This window comes from Corvus cornix, chromosome Z (assembly GCF_000738735.6).
Source record: "Corvus cornix cornix isolate S_Up_H32 chromosome Z, ASM73873v5, whole genome shotgun sequence".
NCBI classification, from domain to species: Eukaryota; Metazoa; Chordata; class Aves; order Passeriformes; family Corvidae; genus Corvus; species Corvus cornix.
This window is the reverse complement of record NC_046357.1, coordinates 4557130-4578853: the sequence shown is the minus strand read 5'-3', so window position 1 is coordinate 4578853 and position 21724 is coordinate 4557130. Positions and strand designations below refer to the sequence as shown.

The following is a 21724-nucleotide window of genomic DNA, read 5'->3' as shown; positions in this document are numbered from 1 at the left end:
TTTTTTAGAAGTGTCTTGGTTCTGCTTCATGATTTTGGCATTCAAATTGTTTCTCTTCATGTGGACTACGTGGGGATTGTCTTTGTTAAATGTGCCTGAGGTGGAAGAAGTAGATTTTGTTGTTTTTGTTTGTTCTGAATGTGGCATAATTAATTTGAGGAATTACTCTGCTCACCCTCATATGCTTTGTAAATGTCAGGCTGTGATGGTCCCTCCTCATGGATCGGAAAACCATTGCATTATCTTGAGAGGTACTGTTGTTCAAATAGCTTACTGCTTTAAAAAGAGAAACTTTGTATACTCCAGTAGCAGCATACACACATACAAAATGAAAATATTCTTGTTGCTTTATGTAATGTCTGAAGTAGATCCAAAATGTAGGCAATTAACTGAGAATTTTCCCATTGTTCTGGTTGCATACAAACCCTGCACGTGTGCATATGTGTGTAAGGAGCAGATGTTGGTCTTTCCTTCTGCAGTTCTTTCCAGGTACAGTCTTCTCTGCTGTCCTTACTCTCATCAGCAATGCAGTGCAGGCAGCAACCTATGTCAGCCTCCTGGTACCTTTATGCTCTCAAGAATTAGGGTGATGGTTAGCTCTACAAAATTCTCAGGGCACAGAGTTAGAGTTGCGCATCAGAGCAGCCTTCGTGTGCATTGGGTGAGTAGAAGGGCCCAGTCCACTGGAAGTCCTTTTTGTCTTTAGGAATGAAGCTTGTCTGCTTTGTAACTGAAGGAGCCTTGGGCATCCTTTCATATCGAAACAGCAGGCTATTTGACTATTGAATGCTCATAGCAGAAAAGAGATGACTAGACTGAGGCTCTGCCTGGCCAGTAAGGGCTGTCTCTGTCACTCCTTACTCATCTATAGATTTATTTGTAGCTTGGGACAAGGAGAATGGACCAGTTAGAATTTTGTTCCTAACATCCTAAAAGTATCCTGTGGGGTCAATTAAGTGTTACAGCTCCCAAATCTTTCTACCATAAGAATGGTCTGAAAACTAATTCTAGAGCAAATGTCTACCTGCATAAACCCTGAGTGTCTAGTTGAGCTTGTTTTAGCTCAGAATAATGGAATCTCCTTTGCTTTGAATTTATGTTTGCCCTCCAACAGGGAGCAGATTACCGCTTACTCAAAATCAGATTTAAAGTAGTATTTCCCAGAGGGTATCACTTCAGTTATGCAGAATAGATTCATTTCCTGTACTTTGGTTGCTTTGGAAGTATGTAATTCAAGTAGAAATCTGAGCTGGCAACCATACATGCTAGTGCTTACTGCCTTCTAGACTGGATGGACAATCATTTTGCCACCTGGAATAACCTTGTTCATAATAATTTTCCCCTGAATTAGGTATAGGGGAGGATTGGTTGGACTCTCTTAAGATGACATTTGGTGTAGGAGCATACTGAAGTTTTTCCTGAAGGCCATGAAACACCCGACATGCATGTGTTGGTCCCATACTTGACTCCTAAACCCTGTAGTTTAAAACTTTGATTTTTTTTTTTTTTTTTTCCCTCTGAGGTAGTGTCATGGGTTAGCAAGCATAGTCCCAGAAGGGATGTCCTTGCTAAGGGGTGCTTACAGCTTCCTCTGGGACCTGACAGAACCTATCAGCTGGCCAGTTTGAATATGGACAATTCTTTAAGCCACTTAAAGTTGTGACAACCTCTGTGATCCACATTTAAGAATAGGCAAACTCCCCCCCACAGCTCTCTCTCGTTTCCGGCGCTGGGACAGGTGGCTGCGGGCCCCGTGTGGGGGCCAGCGGGCCCGGCCAGGCCCTGCTTGGGCCAGGCCGGGCCGGGCCACGGCCATCCTGGAGCCGATGGACCTGTTCCAGCCGTGGGACCCCCCCCACTGCCTTGCCGTGGGCAGCCGGAGCGGCTCGGCTCTCCCCCCTCTCCACTGCGATAAGAAAAATTCAACATTCCAGCTGCAAAGCTGAGGTGAGATTAACCCTTTTATTGCTGTGAAGAGCTGAAAACCTGAGGGCAGAGAGAGAGGAGATGCTTAAAGCTGAAATTCTGTTGTGAAGCTATGATATATCAGAGTATCCCGTTGTAATTTCATGAAGATATGGGGGGTGGAGTGTTCAACTCGTAAGCAGAAGCACCTGCGCTGAGATAGGCAGATGCTGACACAGCTGTAATTTCATGAGAAGTTTGGACAGGGAGAGATGAACCAGATGAGGACTTTTGCTCCAAATGGGAAAGGAGAAAACCTCAGTCCCTAGAAATGCTCCCAGAGATAGTCCTAAAGATGAAGATGAGGAAGACCCTTTGCTCCCAGGGAAGGAGAAGGGCCTCTGTTTTTGTTTCTGAACGGCTCGACCTTAAAATTGTACCCCAAAAAACTTCAAGAGCAGACCCTCGAAAGCAGTTGCAGGAAAAGCTGCAAGTCGGGGGAAAGGACTCACACGCAGGCAGAGAGACTCCTCTTCCTGAATGGACTGAACAATATTGGAAGTGGGCGGCTGTCTCGTTGTGATAATGTTTTCATAGCACGAGCAAGAAGAGACTTCTCTTTCTAAATGGACTAAACAAGGTTATTATGGAAGTGGTAAACAGACTGAACACTTAAGGGTTGTCTTTTTACATTGTCAGTGGGAGAAGGGAGGAAGGTGGGGGGAGGAGGAGAGTTCTGAAGGTGGTATAATTTTTTTTTTTTCCCTCTTTTAGGTCTGTTAATAAACTTCTTTATATTCTTTCAAGTTTGGTGCCTGCTTTGCGTTTCTCCTAATTCTTATCTCACAGAAGATAAACAGTAATGAGTATTTTGGACCAAACCACTACAGGTAGTTTGCTCTGTGAACAAAATTATTAATAACTGCATGGGATAGAAACTAATGTTACTTCTTTGAGTGGCTTCTAGTAGAAAGAACAAAATCTGTTGCAGAGGCCACTGCTCTGAGTATTCGTATTTCCAGTGGCAAGAGTAGCCTGGAGTACATATCTGACCAGTTGTCAAGATATGATTCCCTTTCCAGTTCCCTTCATATTAGAACAATGTAAAACTATCGCCTGGGGAGTGAGACCCAGGAAGTAAACTAAATTATATTAATGCAGGCCAGAAGCTTGTCTCACCCCGTGTCATGGGGGTTTTTGGTCTAGAGCAGTCCATGAGCTGCTGGTTTGGGACTCTGTCACAAGGAGCACCTGGGAGAAGACCTAATAAAAAAGTACAGTGTTTTTCAAATGAAATAGTGCTACTTACGAGCATGTAATATCTGAACAAACAGGCAATGAACAGCATAAAATTCTGCACATTATGCAGTGGCATTAAATATACATATTAGTAAGGTACCAGATGCTATAGTTGCAAAATTGCCATGTAAAGTAGCAGTGTTTAGCAGCAGGGTGCTGCTCTATGTGAGACTCCTTCACATGTAATGAATAGCTAATTTCAGCTCGATAGTCCATCAGAGACTGGAGGGGATCGGGGAGGGGTACAGTGTTCCAGCAGCCCTAACCAGCAGGATGTGCTGAGATGTGCTTTTAATGGAGCAACATTTCTGAGCTCTTGGGGGTAAATTCATAGAGAGAGATGCTGTATGGTTTAGCCTTAGCTGGCAACTAAGCCCTGCACAGCCACAGCTGCCAGCTCACTTGCTCTCCGTGGGATAGGGAAGAGAATCAGAAGAGTAAAAGTGAGAAAACTCATGAACTGAGGCACAGACAGTTTTGGTAAAGCAAAAGCCAAGCAGTCAAGCAAAGCAAAACAAGGAATTCATTCACCACTTCCCATGGGCAGGCACAGGTTCTGCCATCTCCAGGAAAGCAGGACTAAATCGCATGTAACTGTGACTTGGGAAGACAAACACTATGACTGCAAATGGCTCTTCCTTCCTTTTTCCCATCTCTTTGTATGCTGAGCATCATGCCATATGGGATGGGATATCCCTATACTCAGTGGGGGTCAGCTGTCCTCGCTGTGTCCCTTCACATCTCCTAGTGCCGCTCAGCGTCCTTGCTGGTGGGTGGGGTGAGGAACAGAAAAGGCCTTGACCCTGTGTAAGTGCTGCTCAGCAACACTTAAAATATCTCTGTGTTATCAATGCTGTTTCCAGTTCAAATCCAAAATAATAGCTCATGCAAGCCCAATTCTCTTAGAAAAATTAACTCTGCCAAAACCAGCAGAGATGATTAGCTGTTTGTATTCAGATTGAGGAATTGTTGTGGTAAAGAGACAACTGGGCATGTGAAATACCTGTTGCAGGGATGACATGGTGATTGGTCCGGGTGACTCATCAGGGATGGTAGATGTCTTCTTGTCTTCTTGAGCAGATCGACTAAAACCAAGCAAAAACATACATGAGAATTGACAGTGAAAAAGTGAGCAATGAATTCCCTCATTCCTCTTTCAGAGCATGTGAGAATGCTTTTTGATCTGATTAATGTAGGTCACAGATTGGAAGATTCAGATAGCACTTGCACATCTCATGAGCATTGTCTTGTGAGTAGTAAGAGCTAGGAGTTTTCTTGCTGAGAAACAGGATTTTCGTGCTGAGTAAGCAGAGGCCAACAGGCTGGGTATTCCAGGTTCGTTGCTGACATTGTTACATGTTTTTAAAGTATTTTAAAAACAGTCAATCTAATGGTAGGAAACTGACCCCATTTAACCTCAAAATATCAACATTGCTGATATTGCTGATATCCTAACATTATTAGGACCAAGCTAGGTCTCTGAATCTTAAGTTTAGCTTTTAAGAGTTGCTTGGAGAGTTTAAGAAGGGAGGAGATACCATATAGGTATCTCAATATGGCCCACTCTCTGTCACCCAGAGATTCTGACTGCTGAAAGAAAAGACAGATTTCTAAGCAAGTTGCTGATAGTGCTTGTAGGTCCTGATTTCAGTCTCACTCCTTATCAGAGGGGGAAGCCTCCTGTTTGACTAACTAAACAAGAAAAGCCAGATGTAGGGAATAATAGTCCTTGATATGTAGTCTGTCATGGTATAGTAAATGATCTATCTTAACCATTTCTCAACAGATAAAATAATCTGAACCATGGTTGACTTTCTGGAAGCACAGTTAAACAGTTCTTTTCTTTCCCATTTGTCTGAAGAGGGTATGGATGGACTTGTTTTGGGCATTATTATAAATTTAAAATCTGGACCATTCTGACACAGTACCCAATTGCCTTCCTTCAAGTTACTCTGCTCAGAGAAAGTAGGGGACATTCACAGAAAGGAATTGGGGGTGTTGTTGCAGGGGACAAGATGAGAATATTTTTTCTAGATACTTGAAATTTCTTTTGAACCATTTCAAGTATGAAGAAAATAAATCTATCTGCTTTTATGTAAGGAGCCTGACTTTTGAAGTATTTGAATTTTATTTTGCTAAGACCAGAATACTGACACTGTTAAGCCAAGTTTTCAGGTGATGGTTCTTTGTCACTGTCAGAGAGGCTAGATACTGAATTTAATTATTTTTTACTATTATTGTCTCTCTTATTGCGACAGAGAACTACTTCAAATAGTAGTAAGCCTCTCGATCCAAGTATATTGAGCAACACTGAAAACTAATTCATAAGTAATCTTGTCAGTGTCTTGCTATTTAAATGCAGTGTGACAATACAGCCTTAGGTAGATGCCAGTGATGTTGTGTAGTAATCCAATACCTCACTGAATTCAGTCTTACCGTAAGCTAGAAAAAAAATCTTTAATGTATTAATAATATCAACAACTGATGTTAGAGGCCTGATTCCTGTTCTGCCTTTTTGACACTCTGTCTTTACTTGCATCTGTTTCACAGTCCAAGTAGACATGATTTTCTTCAAGAACTTGGAAAGTTTTCCTCCCCCCCCCCCATTATATTTAGATGTAGGTAATGATAAAAGTTAAGAGCATAGTCAGAGAGCCTTTCATTATTGCAGAAGGTGGCCCTGTAGGCATGAAACTTGCATCTAAAAGGATATTTAGTACCCCTACAAGAGCAGTGTCTGGTTTGAGATAAGTAAAATCAACACACAACATTGAGTCACAAAATTATTCATCAGTGTTCTTAGTCTTATGGTTTGGGTTTCATGTTCATTGGCAAGTCCAGCTCTTCACTACTTCAGTGGGCAGCCAAAGCTAACAAAATGAGGCATTAACCACACCTCCAGAAGTACACCACCTGCCAGCTTATCACAAATTCAAATACTTGTAGTATAAATAGGTTATCAGAAGCCGAAGCCCAGGAAGAAATTAACACCAGGGAAAAGTAGAGGTCTCATGAAAGCGTCTTCTTGCTTGGCTTACTGGTAGAGACACTTGCCATCCTTTCTGTTGCTTTGTTTTTACGTCTCCCATCTCCCTGCATTGCATTATGAAAGTGAAATAAATGGTAGTGGTGTTGTAATTATTTTGTTTTTCTCTGTCTAAAGGTAGTTGTAAGGTGTTCATTGGCTTGTCAGTGAAAGTTAGAAATGTTATATGTTACCAGACATGCTTTTTTGTTTGTGTGTTTTGTTTGGCATTTTTTTGTTTGTTTCTGATAGTTTATGTACTATAAAAGCTGATCTTTAGGCTGAAATACAAAATGCAAAATTCCAGTAACTTGCTTAATAAATGAAAAATTACATAGTATTCTGCTGTATAAATTTGTCCTCCTTTCTTAGATTGTTTTCTTTAATTTATCATGGAAGTTTTGCTTCCGTGTTTGTTCAGTTCTGTTTTTCTTTGTCATCCTCCTTCTTTTCTGAACTTTTTGCTATCACCTTGTTGGTGTCTGGAAAGTTTTATGGATGTGAGGCATGAATTAGGAAAAAAAAGTCTTAGGTTGCATTTTATTGTTAGAGCCTGTGCATGTTAATGGAGGCTTGAATGGCATGTTACATGCTGATATACTATCTAGAACCTTTGATTAACAGTCAGAATAAGTGTATCATTTTAAACTTCTGAGGGCCTCAGGTTAGAGTTAAATATTACTATAAACTTCTTGGCTTTTGAAAAGAAGAATGGTATGCCTTGCTAGTTCAAGGAGAAGTAGTGTGTGGCTTTAGAGGAAGGGGGGTGGGCTTCTCAGTTTTCTCTTAAAGAAAATTAACTTTCTTAAAGAAAATTGCATACACTTAAAATTTTTGGTGCCTTTGGAAATTGGTTTTTCTTACATGAAACCTTTTAATTCTTTATCTGATGTCTAGAGAAAGGTGGTGCATGTCTGTATGGAAGAATACTGCTGTGGCAAGACTTGCCAGCTTTGGCAATGGGGTGCACTTGCTGTGGCTACTGTATACTGATTTGATGTTATTGAATAATAATTGAAATGGTGAGAAATGGATTAGGATCTAACTTACCAACAGTATGGAAAAACTGTGAACCACAAGAACCTGATTTCACATGGGATGTCCACTTGTGTGGGTTTAGGCTGTGTGCCAGTGTTATCAAGGATATTCTGGTTTGTAATACAAGTGACCTTTTCTGACCTTTTCTTTAAAACACTTTTATTGTTATTACAGTAGTATTTTTGGGATTCCAGTCCTCATTTGTGACTCTACTGCAGTTGGCCCTGGACAGCCAGGAAAAAAAATGCTTCCGTCAATGCTGGCTTCAGCCGTGGAAGGGTGACTCACTTGTGATATTGGTGGATTTTTAGACTTCAGTTCTGGAACTCTTTCAACACTATGGTTTTTATGGCTCTGTCTCTCTTACTTTGTTAGTAAATACTGTGTTGTACTTCATTATTTTTTCTGGAATCCTTTGTAATGCTCTGGTGACCAGAGGAAGTTGCTGAAAACATTTCTCTTGTAAAATTTATAGTCCAGAATGAACTGAGCCGTTCCAAAAGTCCTACATAGTGACTGTTGTTTTCACACTTAAAAGCCTATTTTTCTCTTTTCACCTCTGCTTTGATTATGGATAAAATAGCAGTTTAGTGAACAACGTGATTCCTGCAGTAATTCATAAGCACTTGTTGAAAAAAATAAAGCAGTAAAACACTGTGAATGTTTTTCATTATGAATATTTAGTATACAATTGCAAGAATAGAATCATGGCCATAAAGAAAGGGTTTCCTTTACATTCTGTGACTTCTAGTACCATTTTTCATTTGGCAGAAGTGCAGCATTGAGCTCTTTTTTTCCCTCCCCTTTTTAAACAAAAGAAAATTATTTATTCTACAGTTAGTAATGGAAATGGGAGTGGCAGTTTCCTCTTTTAGGCAAAGTATAACACTTCCTGATGGAAGGTCAGTTTAGATTCAAAATTATATTGGCTTATGTTTTTGCATAGCCTAGACTTGAACTGTTTGAGTGCAGTCTTAAATTACTCTATCAGTTAAGTGTTTTCTCTTGTTGGAATGACCTAAGTACCTAAGTACTGCAGGGTGCCTGTGTTTCAGACATCCTGTGCTGGGTTTTCCAAATTGTAAGTATGGCTGTGGAAATCCAGACACATTCTTTCCAGGAAGGAGTAATTCTCTAATATTTAAAAAATTTCTTCCCAAGTTTACATCAGTGATTTCTCTCATCTTCCTTTTTAGGATTTGATTACTTCTGATTTAAAAATACAGGTTTGATTAAGTCCTTAGCAAGTGGGTAAGAAAAAAAGCAGTTTTTACTGATAATAAAGCAATGAGTCAAGCAGGATGTAATTTTAAAGGTTTTTCCATCTCGCTTTCACACATCTTCTGTTGAAGTTTGTGCTGTTCTGTGGCCTCTGTTAGTCAAATGCAGTTTGTCATTGAAAAGCTGTATAGACAACTGCTGCTAATGCTTTACTAGTTAGGATGAACCCTAACTTTGGACAATGAAGTAAAGCTGATATATCCTGTGTAACATAAGCAAAGACCGTGTGGTATCAGCAATAAAGAATGTGGATAGGGCAGAGATGTGGCTGAACTGGCAGAGGGGAATTAAAAAAAAAAAAAAAAAGTTGTCAGACTGGGTTTGTCCTCTTTCTCCACTTTTAAAATGAACAGGTATTGTTGAAAGTTTTCTTCAGTCTCAGGTAATTTCACTTCTGTTACTTTCTTTTGGTGGAGACGGGCGGTTCATAGTTGAAGATAAACCTTAACTGTTGATATACAATACCGAAAACTTTTGCTCTCAGCAATAAGGCTGTAAATAGTAACTTTAAAAAACAATCATAATTTATCTGTTTGTCAGGCAAGGCATCTTCTGAGTTGTTTAAAATAACTTACAGTTTCTGGATATTTACTGTTTTGAATGCAGGAGTATTTCTTGTATGGCTTTAAGGATATTTTAATGGGAGGTTTAGTCTGCTTAGTTTTGTTGCTCTTACTCATTTACAGTCACTTTCTCATTTGTGATATTTTACTTGTGCTGTAGCAAGCAATAATAGTTTCTCCCTGCAAATTTGATTAAAATCCAAAGCTGTAGTTAAAGCTGAAATGGTATCACCTAGGGAGATGGGTACCTTGGGCTGTGGGAAGAATCTCTGCTGCCTGGTTCTTGCAGGAAAGATGTCAGCATGTCCCCACCACAGCAGGAGTGAATTCCTCCTCGAAAGCTAGTAACAAGTATCTTTGCTCTGATCCTATGAAGACTGGTCATAAGCAGTCCTTGTTCTTGGGCACTCTCAGTGTACTCTGAGGGTGCAGCTCCTTGCAGACTGTTTGCGCATTTTCCCATCTCAAGCGTTTCCCTTTGCAAGAAACACAGGCTTGTGAAATTTGCCAGGAGAGTGAAGGTTTGTTTATCAGAATTTAAATGTAGATTAGTAATCTCTCTTAACCTCTTGTTTCTAGCCTTCATTTTGGATAAATGTAAACTTGAGTGTGAGGCTGGCCTACATTTATATTCCATTAAAATTTACCTGTAAACATTTCAGTGTACATTAGCTAGATGATCTGGACAGCATGGTGCCTTAAAAGCTTACACTTCTAGCAACTTTCTTGAGTATTAGTTATCCTTATGACTCTTTTTTTTACCCCTGCCCTAATTTTAAGTCTATTTCCAGTTTTTATTCAGCATCAGAGTAGCTTTGATGACATGATTTCAGTTTTGTTGAAGCAAGCTGCTGTATGGCAATTCCAGGCAGTTCCTCTCACCTCAGCTAGCCCATTAGATCTCCCTGAGAAGTTTGAGGATTGCGATATTCCGTGCATTGTAAGTCACAAAATGTTGATTTGCCCACATTCTACAAAGGTTATGATTTCTTCGCATTCTTGTTTTTGTAAATTGCTATCACATGATCTCTGTGGGTTATATTATTAGAAAAATGTCATGTATCTAGCTAGATCTCCTATCTGCTGGTTTCTCACAATTAACTATACTTAGCTATCCATCAGCTTTGGGGTTTCCAGGCTCACACTGAAATTGTTTGTTTGCAGGTGCTCTCAGGGTATGTGGTACTGAGAAAGGAGCTGTTAAGCCTGTAGCATACAGGAGCATAGTTTGTTTCAAACTGATGCCCTTTGAAAACAAAACAACGTGGCAAAACTGGAAAACAAAACCAAAACAAAGAACAAACAGCAAACCAACAAAAAGGCTTGATTTGTATACCTGAGAGAGGCTGACCTGCAGCCATGGATTGCTAGCCTTGTGACTTCACAAGACTATCAGCATTCACAGTTTTAGTGATTCTTGGCACTGTGTTTAGCCTTTATCTGAAGAGACTTGCCTGCTTCAGCTCTACTTCTGCTTTGTGAGCCATAAGCATCATTTGCCACATCCTAGATCACAGTTTGAGTACCACTGTGCTAGAGGAAAGCTCTGTTACTGCTGTCTGGAAAGCACCATTTTAAGTGTATCTCTTGTACCAAGATTTTGCTGCTTTCGTTCTGTCTACAAAGCCTAATGCTACAAACACCTAAAATGGGCTTGATTATATCAGTGTTAAATAAGTTGAAGTGAAGACAGCTTTCAGGTTTTGCAGAGACGTGATCTGAGGCTGTGAGCAGTGCTGATGAGAATGCAATTCTGTCGTTTGTATGGTGTTCCTATGGGGTGGGTTGCAAGTTTAACCACAGGGGTAGCAGTGAAACCTTGAGGGACCCTTGGGGCCGTGCTCATTTGGTGTGTGTTTTGTTCCAGACAGCATGAGCTGCTGCAGTCTGCATCTGTCTTAACCCAGTCCAGATCTGATATAGCTGTTGGGCAGCAGAAGGCATTTTCCTGTGTTATTTGCTGTTTGGACAGCATTTCCTTCTTTTTAGGGAAGAGTAGTCTGGATGGATGTATCTGCAGTCATCCATGCTTGGGCTGCAGTGATAAGTGGCTGCTTTTGAGCAGTAGAGATACGATCAAACTTGGCTTGGGGGGTTAGTGGAGACCTTTGTCTAACAGAAATAATTAGTTGACCAGTTGTCAGACTTGAAGGTTTGGGCTAGTAGACCTGGAAGATCGGTGGTTTTAAGTGCAACCGTTGAACTCAGTGTTGGGACAAATAAATCTTGTTGTTCAAGTCACTGTGGCTTCCTCTGTTGCTGTGTGCATGTTCTTCGAAGTGTGCCAGCGCTAGTGAACTTTCAAGTTGTCAGTGTCCTGTGCGTGTGGACTTAATGCTACTCTCACTGTCTTCCAAATGTACTGAAATACCAAATTATGACTACTGTCTTTATGGAAGGGAGTTGTGGAATCCAGGTGGTTAGTTGTGACACATCCTCTGTTAGTGTTTGGGTGCAGGGGCAATGCTAATTTTATTTTAGGAGGCAGTGATCTCAAAACCTAAGTTTGTCTATACCCTATGCATTGACCAGAAATAGTAAACATCTTACGTACTGCTCTTAATTTCTTTTCCAACTTAATATCTTTGTATTGGCATGTTTAAGATATGATGGGTGAATATATTTTATTTTAAATCAGTGTTTCCTCTGCTTATGAAGAAGCTGTTAAAATTAGCTTCAGGCTAAGTGTGGCATGCAGGGTTTTGACTTCATAATAATTTCAAAGTGTGTTGTTTATCTGTTTTTAGAGTGTTCCAAAGTTCAGACAGAATTGAATGTAGGATGCTACTTTACCATTGCAAAGGAAAACCACTTCTAAAAAGACAAAATTTGAATGAGGTAAACATGGTTTACATTTTGCTTGTCTTAAAAAAAAAAAAATGCAACCACTGATGTAAATATGGAAAAAGTAGCTAATGGGCATGGTTGGAAACTACTTTCCAGAAGCATTTGTTATTAGGTAGGCAAGATGAAACAGGTGTTTACACTTTACACAGTGATTATGCGTTTGCCAAGTAATATAGTAGTCTGAATAAATGCTAGCTGGTAGGCCTGCAAGTTATTTTGAAGATTGCTGGAGACAGAGAGTACAATTCTGATAACTAATGGAAAGTTACATGTGGGGGAGGTACGTGCATAGGTCTTGCATGCTGAATTATCCAGCTCCCAGAACAAGCTCTTCCGTTTTTTTCTCAGTAAGTAACTTAATCTGCTAGCCTCTTCTGGGAAAGTAAAACAGCTCCTGTGTGTTCTTGACTAGCAAGCAGTATGTATACATGGGAAAAGAGTCAGTGGACCAATGTTAAGGAGAACATTCATTTCCAAATACAGCTGGTAGTATACTTCCTGATTTTAGGAGAATGTGTGCGTAGTGGATGAGGCATGGACAATGTTCTCAAAAGGCACATGACAGAAAGCTAATCAAGAACACCATTTTTTAAGCTTTGGGGTATTACTGTAATCCAGTTCTGACATTTTAATATTTTCTGTAAAGGATAAACAATACCCAGTGGTGATCTATGGATGTATTTCAGTCAAATCCTTCAATTGCAAATGTAAACTTAGAGTAATTTTTTGTTGGTTTTTGGTGGTGTGCTTTTTTTTTTAGCCACTGGAATTATTGACTACACACACAGAGAGATATAGACCACACCACCCCCCAAAATTTTACGTGGCTACTTCTGATAGTTCTGGTTCATTTTGGTCTGTTTGTTTTCAAAATACGTCTTTGGACTTGGGCACATTGAGGATGATGCTTTTCAACACTTGACATTAGAGATGAATTACACTCATGAGATGTCATTAATGATGCTTATTTGGTGCAGTAACTTTGCTACTTATCCTGTTAGATAGTGAAACTCACTATTTCAAAATTTGCTTTTGACTTGACTAACTAAAAGCCTATCTGCTGCTGCTTCTCCACATGCTGCTGTTTTTTCTACTCCTTAGTGTGTTACCGTTTGAACTTGCTTTTGTTTTACTCTAAAGAGTTAATATTTTTTTTGTTATGACGAGCACATATACTTGTGCTGGAAAATACTACATTGTAATTGTGTGAATTTTCAATTATTGGGTGGTTTTAAAGTCCCAGAATGTTTTTAGTCTATGGATTGGACGCTGTCTAGCAGATTTTGGCAAAAGCTGCTTTGTAAAATTCACAGACTTTTAAATGCTTTCTTCCTGATGGCACTTTGGCACAGTCCCCTTCCAAAAAGTATGACAGCTGAGAACACTATTTTATTGGCTGTTAAATGGCATTTGAGGTGTGTTCAACAGAAGCAATGTTGTAAGAGAGCCTGATTTTATACGTTGTCTTAATGCTTCAGCTGCTTTTCTGACTGCATTTTTGCAGAGTGCAAAGCCTCTGTGCATTGAACATGTCAGCTGAGCTTGAGTTACTGATCACATGCTGGTTTGAAAACAAACATTTCAAACTGCCAGTCACTGAAAGAAAAGGTGAAACATGCCTGTTCTATAAATAGCTTCTGTCGTGAATACACAGTTTTCTGCCTGCAACTCTTTTATTGTCTTTAACTAGTAATGAATGAGCTCTTAAACTAAAAAGTGAAACTTCAGTGTTCTTGGAGTTGTTTGGAATGGATAAATATTTCTAGCAAAGGTTCTGTAACTTTGGGTAAAATAGGAATTTTCCCTGTGAAGGGAAGTACTTGTTTAGGGTAAGGCCTTGCAGGTTTTAGCTGAAGAGACTTTTTCTGTTCCTTTGGACCTGTTAGTGAAATGTCATTTTCTTCGACTCCCCACACAGGTGATTCCTTTTGTCTTTTTCCAGGAGTGTGTAGCATCTTGCTTCTTGACAGGCTATAAATTACTGCTGGTGAACACTTTATAGCAAATCACAGTGCATCAGCTTTTTACCTGCTACAAATTTTTCATATTTTAGTTGGAGAATATTATATGGTTAGGTTAACAAAATATTTAAGTTATGTCTTCAGGAGGGGAATAGCTCTCCCTGTTCAGTACTCTGCAGTGTTGAGGGTCAGCGGTGAAGGTGTCATTTGATTTCTGGTGGGTTAAATTATAACAGCCCTGCCAGTGCTTCTGAGCTAAAATTTCCTGGATTGTTTTTTCTGATATGGTTTAAACTTCTTAAAGGTCATATTTGCTAACAAAAATTTCTTTCTTTAAAAACTGAAATAGAAAAAGAGGGGGAAAATAGTGTTTCATAATTAGGAGGCGTATCCTGGTGGGATAGTTAGTACAGAGCTTCTATGTCTTTAGCATGCAAGAGCAGCAGGTGTTTTTGTTTAAACTCTGCATAAGTTAAGAAGGATAGGTTAGGTAAGGTGACTGTATTAGTGCTGTCATTGTTTAGACCAGTATGTGTGTTTTTAAATGTTTCTAAATTTTGGTGCTTGTGAATTTTTAATAGAAACCCCTCAGTGGAGAGGGAGCCATGTGTTTGTATCTGAGCGGTGCAGGGATTTAAGGGCAGACCTGCTCTTAACTCTTGAGTATTTCTGGAGACCTTCATGTTTCCAGGAGGACTTTAACTTTTTTGAATGCTTGAACAATGTACTGGCAAATTAAAAGTGGTAATATTGTTAGACTATCTGGTTGGTCTTTTATTATTGTTTTGCATCAGTTTAATAGATGATCTTTCATTTGGTGTTTTTCTGCTGTAATTAATAGGAGTTCAGATACTTAGAAGGAGTAGGAGAGAGTAGGATCAGGCTCCTTCTGTGTTCAAGTGTTAGATTTTTCCTTAGCTCATGGATTGTAGACGGGTTTTTTAATGTATGCTTCACAGGGAAGTGGAATTTAAAAAATAGTCTCCCATGCAGTTTCTTTGGGACCACCAATTCAACTTCCACTCACTGGGAATGAACCAGAAATAAATAGAGCTGGTTAAATTTTAACAAAGCCTTTCTTTTTGAGAGAAGACACTTAAAGGAACATGCTGTGACTACTTAAAAACTAAAGGGAAAGACAGAGGAAGGAGCTCATGATGTGAGGGGTACTTCCATTCCCTTTCTTTCAACAAGGGGTGAGTGGAAGCAGGAATACTGCTTGTGCCTGGGTCTGTTCATCCACTCCCTTTCCTCTCTGTGCGCTTCACACTATCTCTTCAGCCGTGGCTTGTAACTACCTGGGAAACATCCCCTTGCAAAGTCAAGGTTAGTATGTGCATATGACCTTGTTCAGGGTATAGTATCAGAGTACTGCAGTGATGCTGACTGCATAACCTGCTCTGAAGTACAGTGTGAACAAATGGAAAAAATAAGGGATTTTCCTTTTTGTTTCCTGTAAGATGAAGAACTTTTTAAAAATTCCTTGTGATACAGCATTTTGGATTAGAGCTATGCATATATTGCCCCCCGCCCATCTAATCTTCATGTGATAATGCTTCCTGCAGTACACTTTTTTGGTATTTCAAGAATATTAGCTCAGTTTTTGACATTGGGGGAGTGTGGGTTTATATTGTTTCCGTTTTAAGTACGTGTTGTAGAACACCTTACTTGTATCCATCTCAGCTTTAGTATGTACTCTTCAAATTTAATGCTGGTATGGCATATGAAATTCAGTTTCATTGCCCTGTATCTGTGTCTCTGACTTTAATACTTGAGCTGAAATCAATATCATGCTTATGTAAAATCAAAAAGAAGCCCCCTTATTCTGCTATTCAGTGATAAAGCTTTGAGAGCCAAACCTGGGCATTCATGTTGGGCAGACAAGTGGGCTTCCTTTGAATCTTCAGCATTTGAGATCTTGTGCTGTGTTGTCACATGGCATATTTGCTGAAGGAAACATCATGCTTAGGGTTTCCATGCCTCCTTACAGTCCATGCAAACCTAGCTCTTCTGCCTTGTGCTTATTACACTGATTGAAAAATAGGACCATAATGCAGACATCTGGAACAGTGCATAGGTGTCTCATTCAGTGCTGTAAATCCGACATCCTGTGTATTGGTAGCTACAGCAGTTTGCATGTCCAAAATGCTGCACAAACATAGCTGTTCTACTGGATCACTTGGGTGAAGGTGAGCTTTAGCATGAGGTCAGTGGTGAGAGAGGTGAAAGCAAAGAGGATATGTGACTTGTCAGTGAATCAGTTGAGACTAGGACCTGAGTTCATGCCGCTAGAGTGCACTGCTTCCTTCTCACTTATTGAGAGAATGCTTAAATTTGCCGGTAGGTGCTGCAGGCTCCCTGGTGGGGGGTTTGGAAAATTGCTGCAAAACTGAGTAGTTTCACGTTGGTCTTTATGGGATGCTGCTCTGCTTCTGCAGCTGTCACTTACCAAATAAATATTTCTCTTCCTGTCCAACTTCCATGAATGTTGTGATGGAATGGCATAGGGCTTGTGATTGGATTTTTTACTCCCCTTTTGGTTTTATTGGAGATGAAAGAGGTATGTATAGAAGAAAGGATTAATCGTATTTTTAATTAAAGCAAGTTCTTTGAGATGTATCATTTTTCAGAAGTAGACACAGACTTTATTAACAAAACTTTCTTGATAATGAGAGATAATATTTTACATATATCATTAAGTTCTCTTTTTCCCTGCACAGGTTTCCACTTGAGTGGCACAGTAACAGAGCCTGCAATGCAATCGGAGCCAGAAACTGTTTGCAATGTAGCTATCAGCTTTGATCGTTGCAAGATTACCTCAGTGACCTGTAGCTGTGGAAACAAGGACATATTTTACTGTGCCCACGTTGTGGCACTCTCTTTATACCGGATCCGCAAGCCAGATCAGGTCAAACTGCATCTTCCCATTTCAGAGACACTCTTTCAAATGAACAGAGACCAACTACAAAAATTTGTGCAGTATCTGATCACAGTACACCACACAGAAGTTTTGCCAACTGCTCAAAAATTAGCAGATGAAATTCTTTCTCAGAATTCAGAAATCAATCAAGTCCATGGTGAGTTTGATACTTGTTCTTCCTTTTGCTTAATTTCATAGGTTTTGAGCTTTTTTGTACATTCAGAAGTGTGACCTGCTTAGTTGTCTTCCGAGCTGAATTATTCTGTGATACAATGGTGTTTACCAAAGGGGATTCTACTACTGAACCTTTATTTTAAGATGTTTAGAAAATGGTACTCTTTGGAATATGGAAAAGAATTTATAAGCAATGAGCTTGATGTTTCCAGCACTGTTAATATGTGACCTGCTCTGCTTCATGCTTGTATTTTCCAGCTAGTGAAAACTGAGTAGTGGTGTTCTTTGTATAGCTGTATTGCTTCAAGGAACTCATTTGCCAGCTTACCAATGGTGTCTTCTTGTTATTTTGTTCTTTGTACTAGTTTTCTGATATTTTGATTGTGGAATTTTGTTTTAATGGCAAAGTATAGAAGCAAGTAGGTGTTACTGTTTTTTTCATTCATTAAATGCACTTCTGCTAACCTTTGGGATTTGCTTTCTGTATGAAGTCAGGAGAAACATAAAAACTGTATTTCCTGTTAGTGCTGCAGCAGTTACAGCATAGCAGAGGTCTTGATCTTTCCTGCTTTCTCATCTGCACATTATTTTAATGGCTGCTTTTTGCTGTGAACAACTTGAATTTGTTAAAGGGTGCTGAGTCTGAGGTGAGGCTTCTGACATGGGTTTTTATGGACCCTGCAGAACTGAGAGCAGGTAGTTGTGGGCTTGAGGTGACCCAGCTAGTTTATTAGAGTCCTGTGTTCCTGTAAAGTCACCTGGTAGAAATGTCTTCTCAGGTCACCAGCGCTGTAAGTATAAGGGCAACTTAGGGGCGAAGAATAAGTTACCTAATATCTAAGAATATCTTCTTTTCTTTTTTTTTTTTTTTAATTGACAGAACAGGTCTTGTGTTAAATATTTGAGGCATGACTGTTATTCAAAGAACTTGCAATACAAACAGAACCAAGATGCTTAATATTAAGATAAAGAAAACCATGTGTGCTAGTTACAGTGTAGGCAGAAAAAACCAAGTATTTTCAATAACAGGACTCCTCTGCAGCTTAAACTCCCTCCTCGTGCTGCTGTGACCCTGACAGGCCCAGAGAGGTGATGGTGAAAGAAAGTAAATTTCAGGAGCAGTGGTCTTTTTTGGCTTTGGGGGCTATGGGGATGTGGCCAGAGGCAAGGCAGTTGCTGTAGTTGTTGAATGTAATTGTGACAGTGGAAAGGAAGTGAAACAAAAGGAGAGGCTGGACATTAAGCAATAGAGGAAGATGCTCAGGTGTTATGAGCTGAAGGCATGTATCATATGAGAGTTGTTAACAACCTGAACATTAATGAGCTAATTGGTAAGGAAGAATTGGAGTAAGAGAGAGGCACAGAAAATTTGAACAGTCAAGGGTGATTAGAAGAGGGGAAGGCAGTGGTAGGGACACAAAGGGCAGGTGATATAAATATATGTATTAGCCATATGATGGCTAATGCAAGAGAAATGACAAGCTGTTACAGACTTGATAAATGTGAAGTCTATAATTAAACTAATCATAGGAATGTTAGTCTTTGTCAGCTATTTTCTCATTGTCAGAATGTCACATTGCTCATTATTGTATAGTGTATTTTTGGAGAAAGATTTGAGATTTGTATCACTGAAAATAGCAAGAAGTTTTTTATTTCCTATTCTAAGTTGATGATCAGTTACAACATTTTGCAATGAATTTGAATAGGTTAGTTGAAATTTATCCATAAAACTGAAATGTTTCTTACGTAAGTTGCTGTCTTCCTAGTAAGTGAGATTGCAGTATGTCTTTATTGACTGTCACTATTTTCCACTAAAACGCCAAAAGCCAAAGTAGAAAATGCAGGCAGCATAAGAAGATGAACTACTGTTACCAAAGGAAGCTGGGTTCTAGAAGACTTTACATAGTTTCCTGCTTTTCCTCTCAGACTCACATAAAACCACGGAATTTCTTTCCACGTTCACAATACTAAAAGATCACATAGTTATTTTAAGGAAAAAGTGAGTTGTTTTGCTTACTTAGCAAGGCAGTGTTCTTCTGGGATTCGTACTGTCATTCTGTTCTTTTGATCTTTAATAAAATTCCTTAGATTAAAAATAATAAAGTTAACAAAAAACATCCTATGACAAATAACCAAAAAAATTTCTCATTCTAATATTGTAGGGTGATGAATGTAAGATCACCATTTACTCTATGTTATCTGCTGTGCTGCAGATGTTGAGTTTGTAGTGCAAAACTGCCTTCTAGACCTGTCTTGCTTTGAACAGTTTGACCTCATTGAACTGGTGTTTGAAGAGAAATTTTATTAAGTTCTACTTGAAGGCACAGGTAAGTGAGAAGTAAAACATGGAAAAACTTGCTTATTGAAAGTAGAGGAAGCCTGACACAGATACCTGAAACAGCTTTGATTAAGAGAAATTCTGAATCTGGACTTGGATGAGGAAATTCTTTTCACTGTTGCCTAGAGGTGGTTTGATTTCAGTGTTGTTCTATATAAGACTTAATTTTTTTTTTTTTCCCCTCCTCTGTGGTCACTGTACTAGTTCTGATTTTCATATATTTTCAATGATACGCAAAAAAAGTCAGCTCTTGAATAGTATTTATTGGTATGTTTGAATGGTCTGAGACTTGGAAGAGCTTTGACCAGTTGTTACCTTCTTGTCTTCCTTATGAACTGGCTCATAAGAGATGATTAGATGACTTCAGTGCTTTCACGTAACAAAAGGCTTATTGGATAATTGTTCATTTGCTCAAAACTCTGTGTTATGTTCAGTGACTGTCTTTGGCCACCTTTCAGGAGGTTACTGGGGGAATTAGTGAAGTGACTTGTATTGACACAGGTTTATAATAACCAATTCCTTTGAGTTTCTTGGTGGACACAAATGATGCAGTATCTTTTCTTCATGACTGAGCCTCACTGCAGGAAGAAGTAAGAGGATGTTGTTAGAAGCACAGGAATGTGTTGGTTAGGCACTAACTGCTTCAGGAGAGACAAGTGATTTATTGGGAATCTTTTTCTGTATTTGCCATGCTATTTTCACTTCCAAGAAGCAATCACTCACTGATTACAAGAGTGCTCTGCATATTTTTAGAGCACAAAAGCACCTCTTACTTCTGAGAAGATTTCTTGTGTTCTGATTGTCTCATGTGACACTGCTACAGCTGTTCATGTTCCTGATGATTTTAAAACTGGAGTTTTGTGGTGTGTAATCTGTACTGAAGACAACTGCAGGTCTTAATACTGATACCCTCCCTGGTGTTTGTACTACAGAACTGTTGGCTTCAAATTGGATTTTGATTTGGGTATGCTCTCACAGGAAACTGGACATAGCTTTGGATTGTGCTTAGCTGAAGCTTTTTTCCTCTCTGTTAATTTTTGTGGTGTTGTACAGAGAAACCTGTTAGGTGTGTAGGCTAGGAAGAGACCAGTCAGGATGACAACAGGTTGTCAGCTGAATTTGTCATCTTAGATCTGCCTTTTCATAGGCATGAAACTTTCACTTCAATAAATTGTTTGGAAGGCCAAACTCTCTTAATGAGAATTTGTGTAGAAATAGCAAAGTAACTGCAAGATGGGTGGAGGGAGACAGGGAAGGTCTGTTTTCATATTAGTCTCATATTAGAATAGTTTTTTTATTATGTGCATAGTGGAAAAGGGTCTGCTGGTTTTGGTATAAGGACAGTCTGGCAAACCTTTTTAACTTTCAAGCTGTACTGTTTCTTCTCCTGAGTGTTTACTGCTGCTGTTGCAATCTCTGGTCTTGGAGGAGCTGTATGGATTTCTCCAGACTTCCTGCCATTCTCTGATTCTCCAACTTGCAGTAAAAGTCACTTGCCGCTACAGACCCACATACAGATGAACTCAAATTTAAGAGGGAGGATCTGGGAGAAAGCAGCTGAAGCACATTCATCTTCTGAGAAGGAGAGGCACCTTGTTTCTCTACTTTTTTCTGCATTTGTCCAGGCAAATATGGGTACATCCTCAATAAACGTTTATTTGTAATGTATATTAGTAGTGCTGGAGGAGGCATTCAAGAAGGAAACTTCTATAAAAAAAAGCTTTCAAAGAAAATTTCAGGATATCTAATGTTGTTCCTATAACTATTAAGTTCAAAAGGGCAACCTGGAGGTACATGTTAATATGTGTTTAGATGTACTTAATGTATTTAACCTAAATGACAGGGGTTTTAGTGGGAAATTGCAGGGTAGGGCTGTAGACCTGAATACAGTGTATTGGTGATCTGCCAGTAAGGGGAATGTGTAATGTTAAAAAAGATATATTCTTTTTAAAATTAGGGAATCTTTCACATGGCCCTGCCTAAACTGCAAAATTGGTGGAGAGTCTAGTTGCAAAAGAAGAATGTCAGAGATAGCAAGTGAATTTCCCTTCAAGAAGAGTGAAAATGAAGTGCTTCAGTGCTTAGCATGAGAATTGTTTGGTGAACCAGGTCTGGGAAGGAAGTAAGAGTAGCCAAAACTAGAGAAATTTAAGAAACCCATGTAAAAGTAAATAAGTAGTAAAATGTAAAAAAAAAAAGAAAAAAGAAAAGACTGGTAGCTGCAAAGTAATGTGAAAAAATCATATATGAAACTCATATTCTTAGGAAAGGTTTTTTCAGATACACAAAACATAAATATAGTGAGATTTTGTTAAAAGACATGGAAAATAAAAACTAATTAAAATAAAGTATGCTTATCTATACTGATAAAGT

The 21724-nt window shown here is 39.1% G+C and overlaps 1 protein-coding gene across 2 annotated transcripts in view; it reads left to right on the top strand.

Moving 5' to 3' along the window:
* Positions 1–21724, top strand: part of ZSWIM6 (zinc finger SWIM-type containing 6) — a 99758-nt gene that overhangs the window by 44237 nt on the left and 33797 nt on the right. For both annotated transcript variants that reach the window (XM_039567347.1, XM_039567346.1), the window contains exon 2: positions 16640–16996. In XM_039567347.1, coding sequence (XP_039423281.1) covers positions 16640–16996 — 357 coding nt within the window. The remainder of the gene's footprint in view (positions 1–16639; positions 16997–21724) is intronic.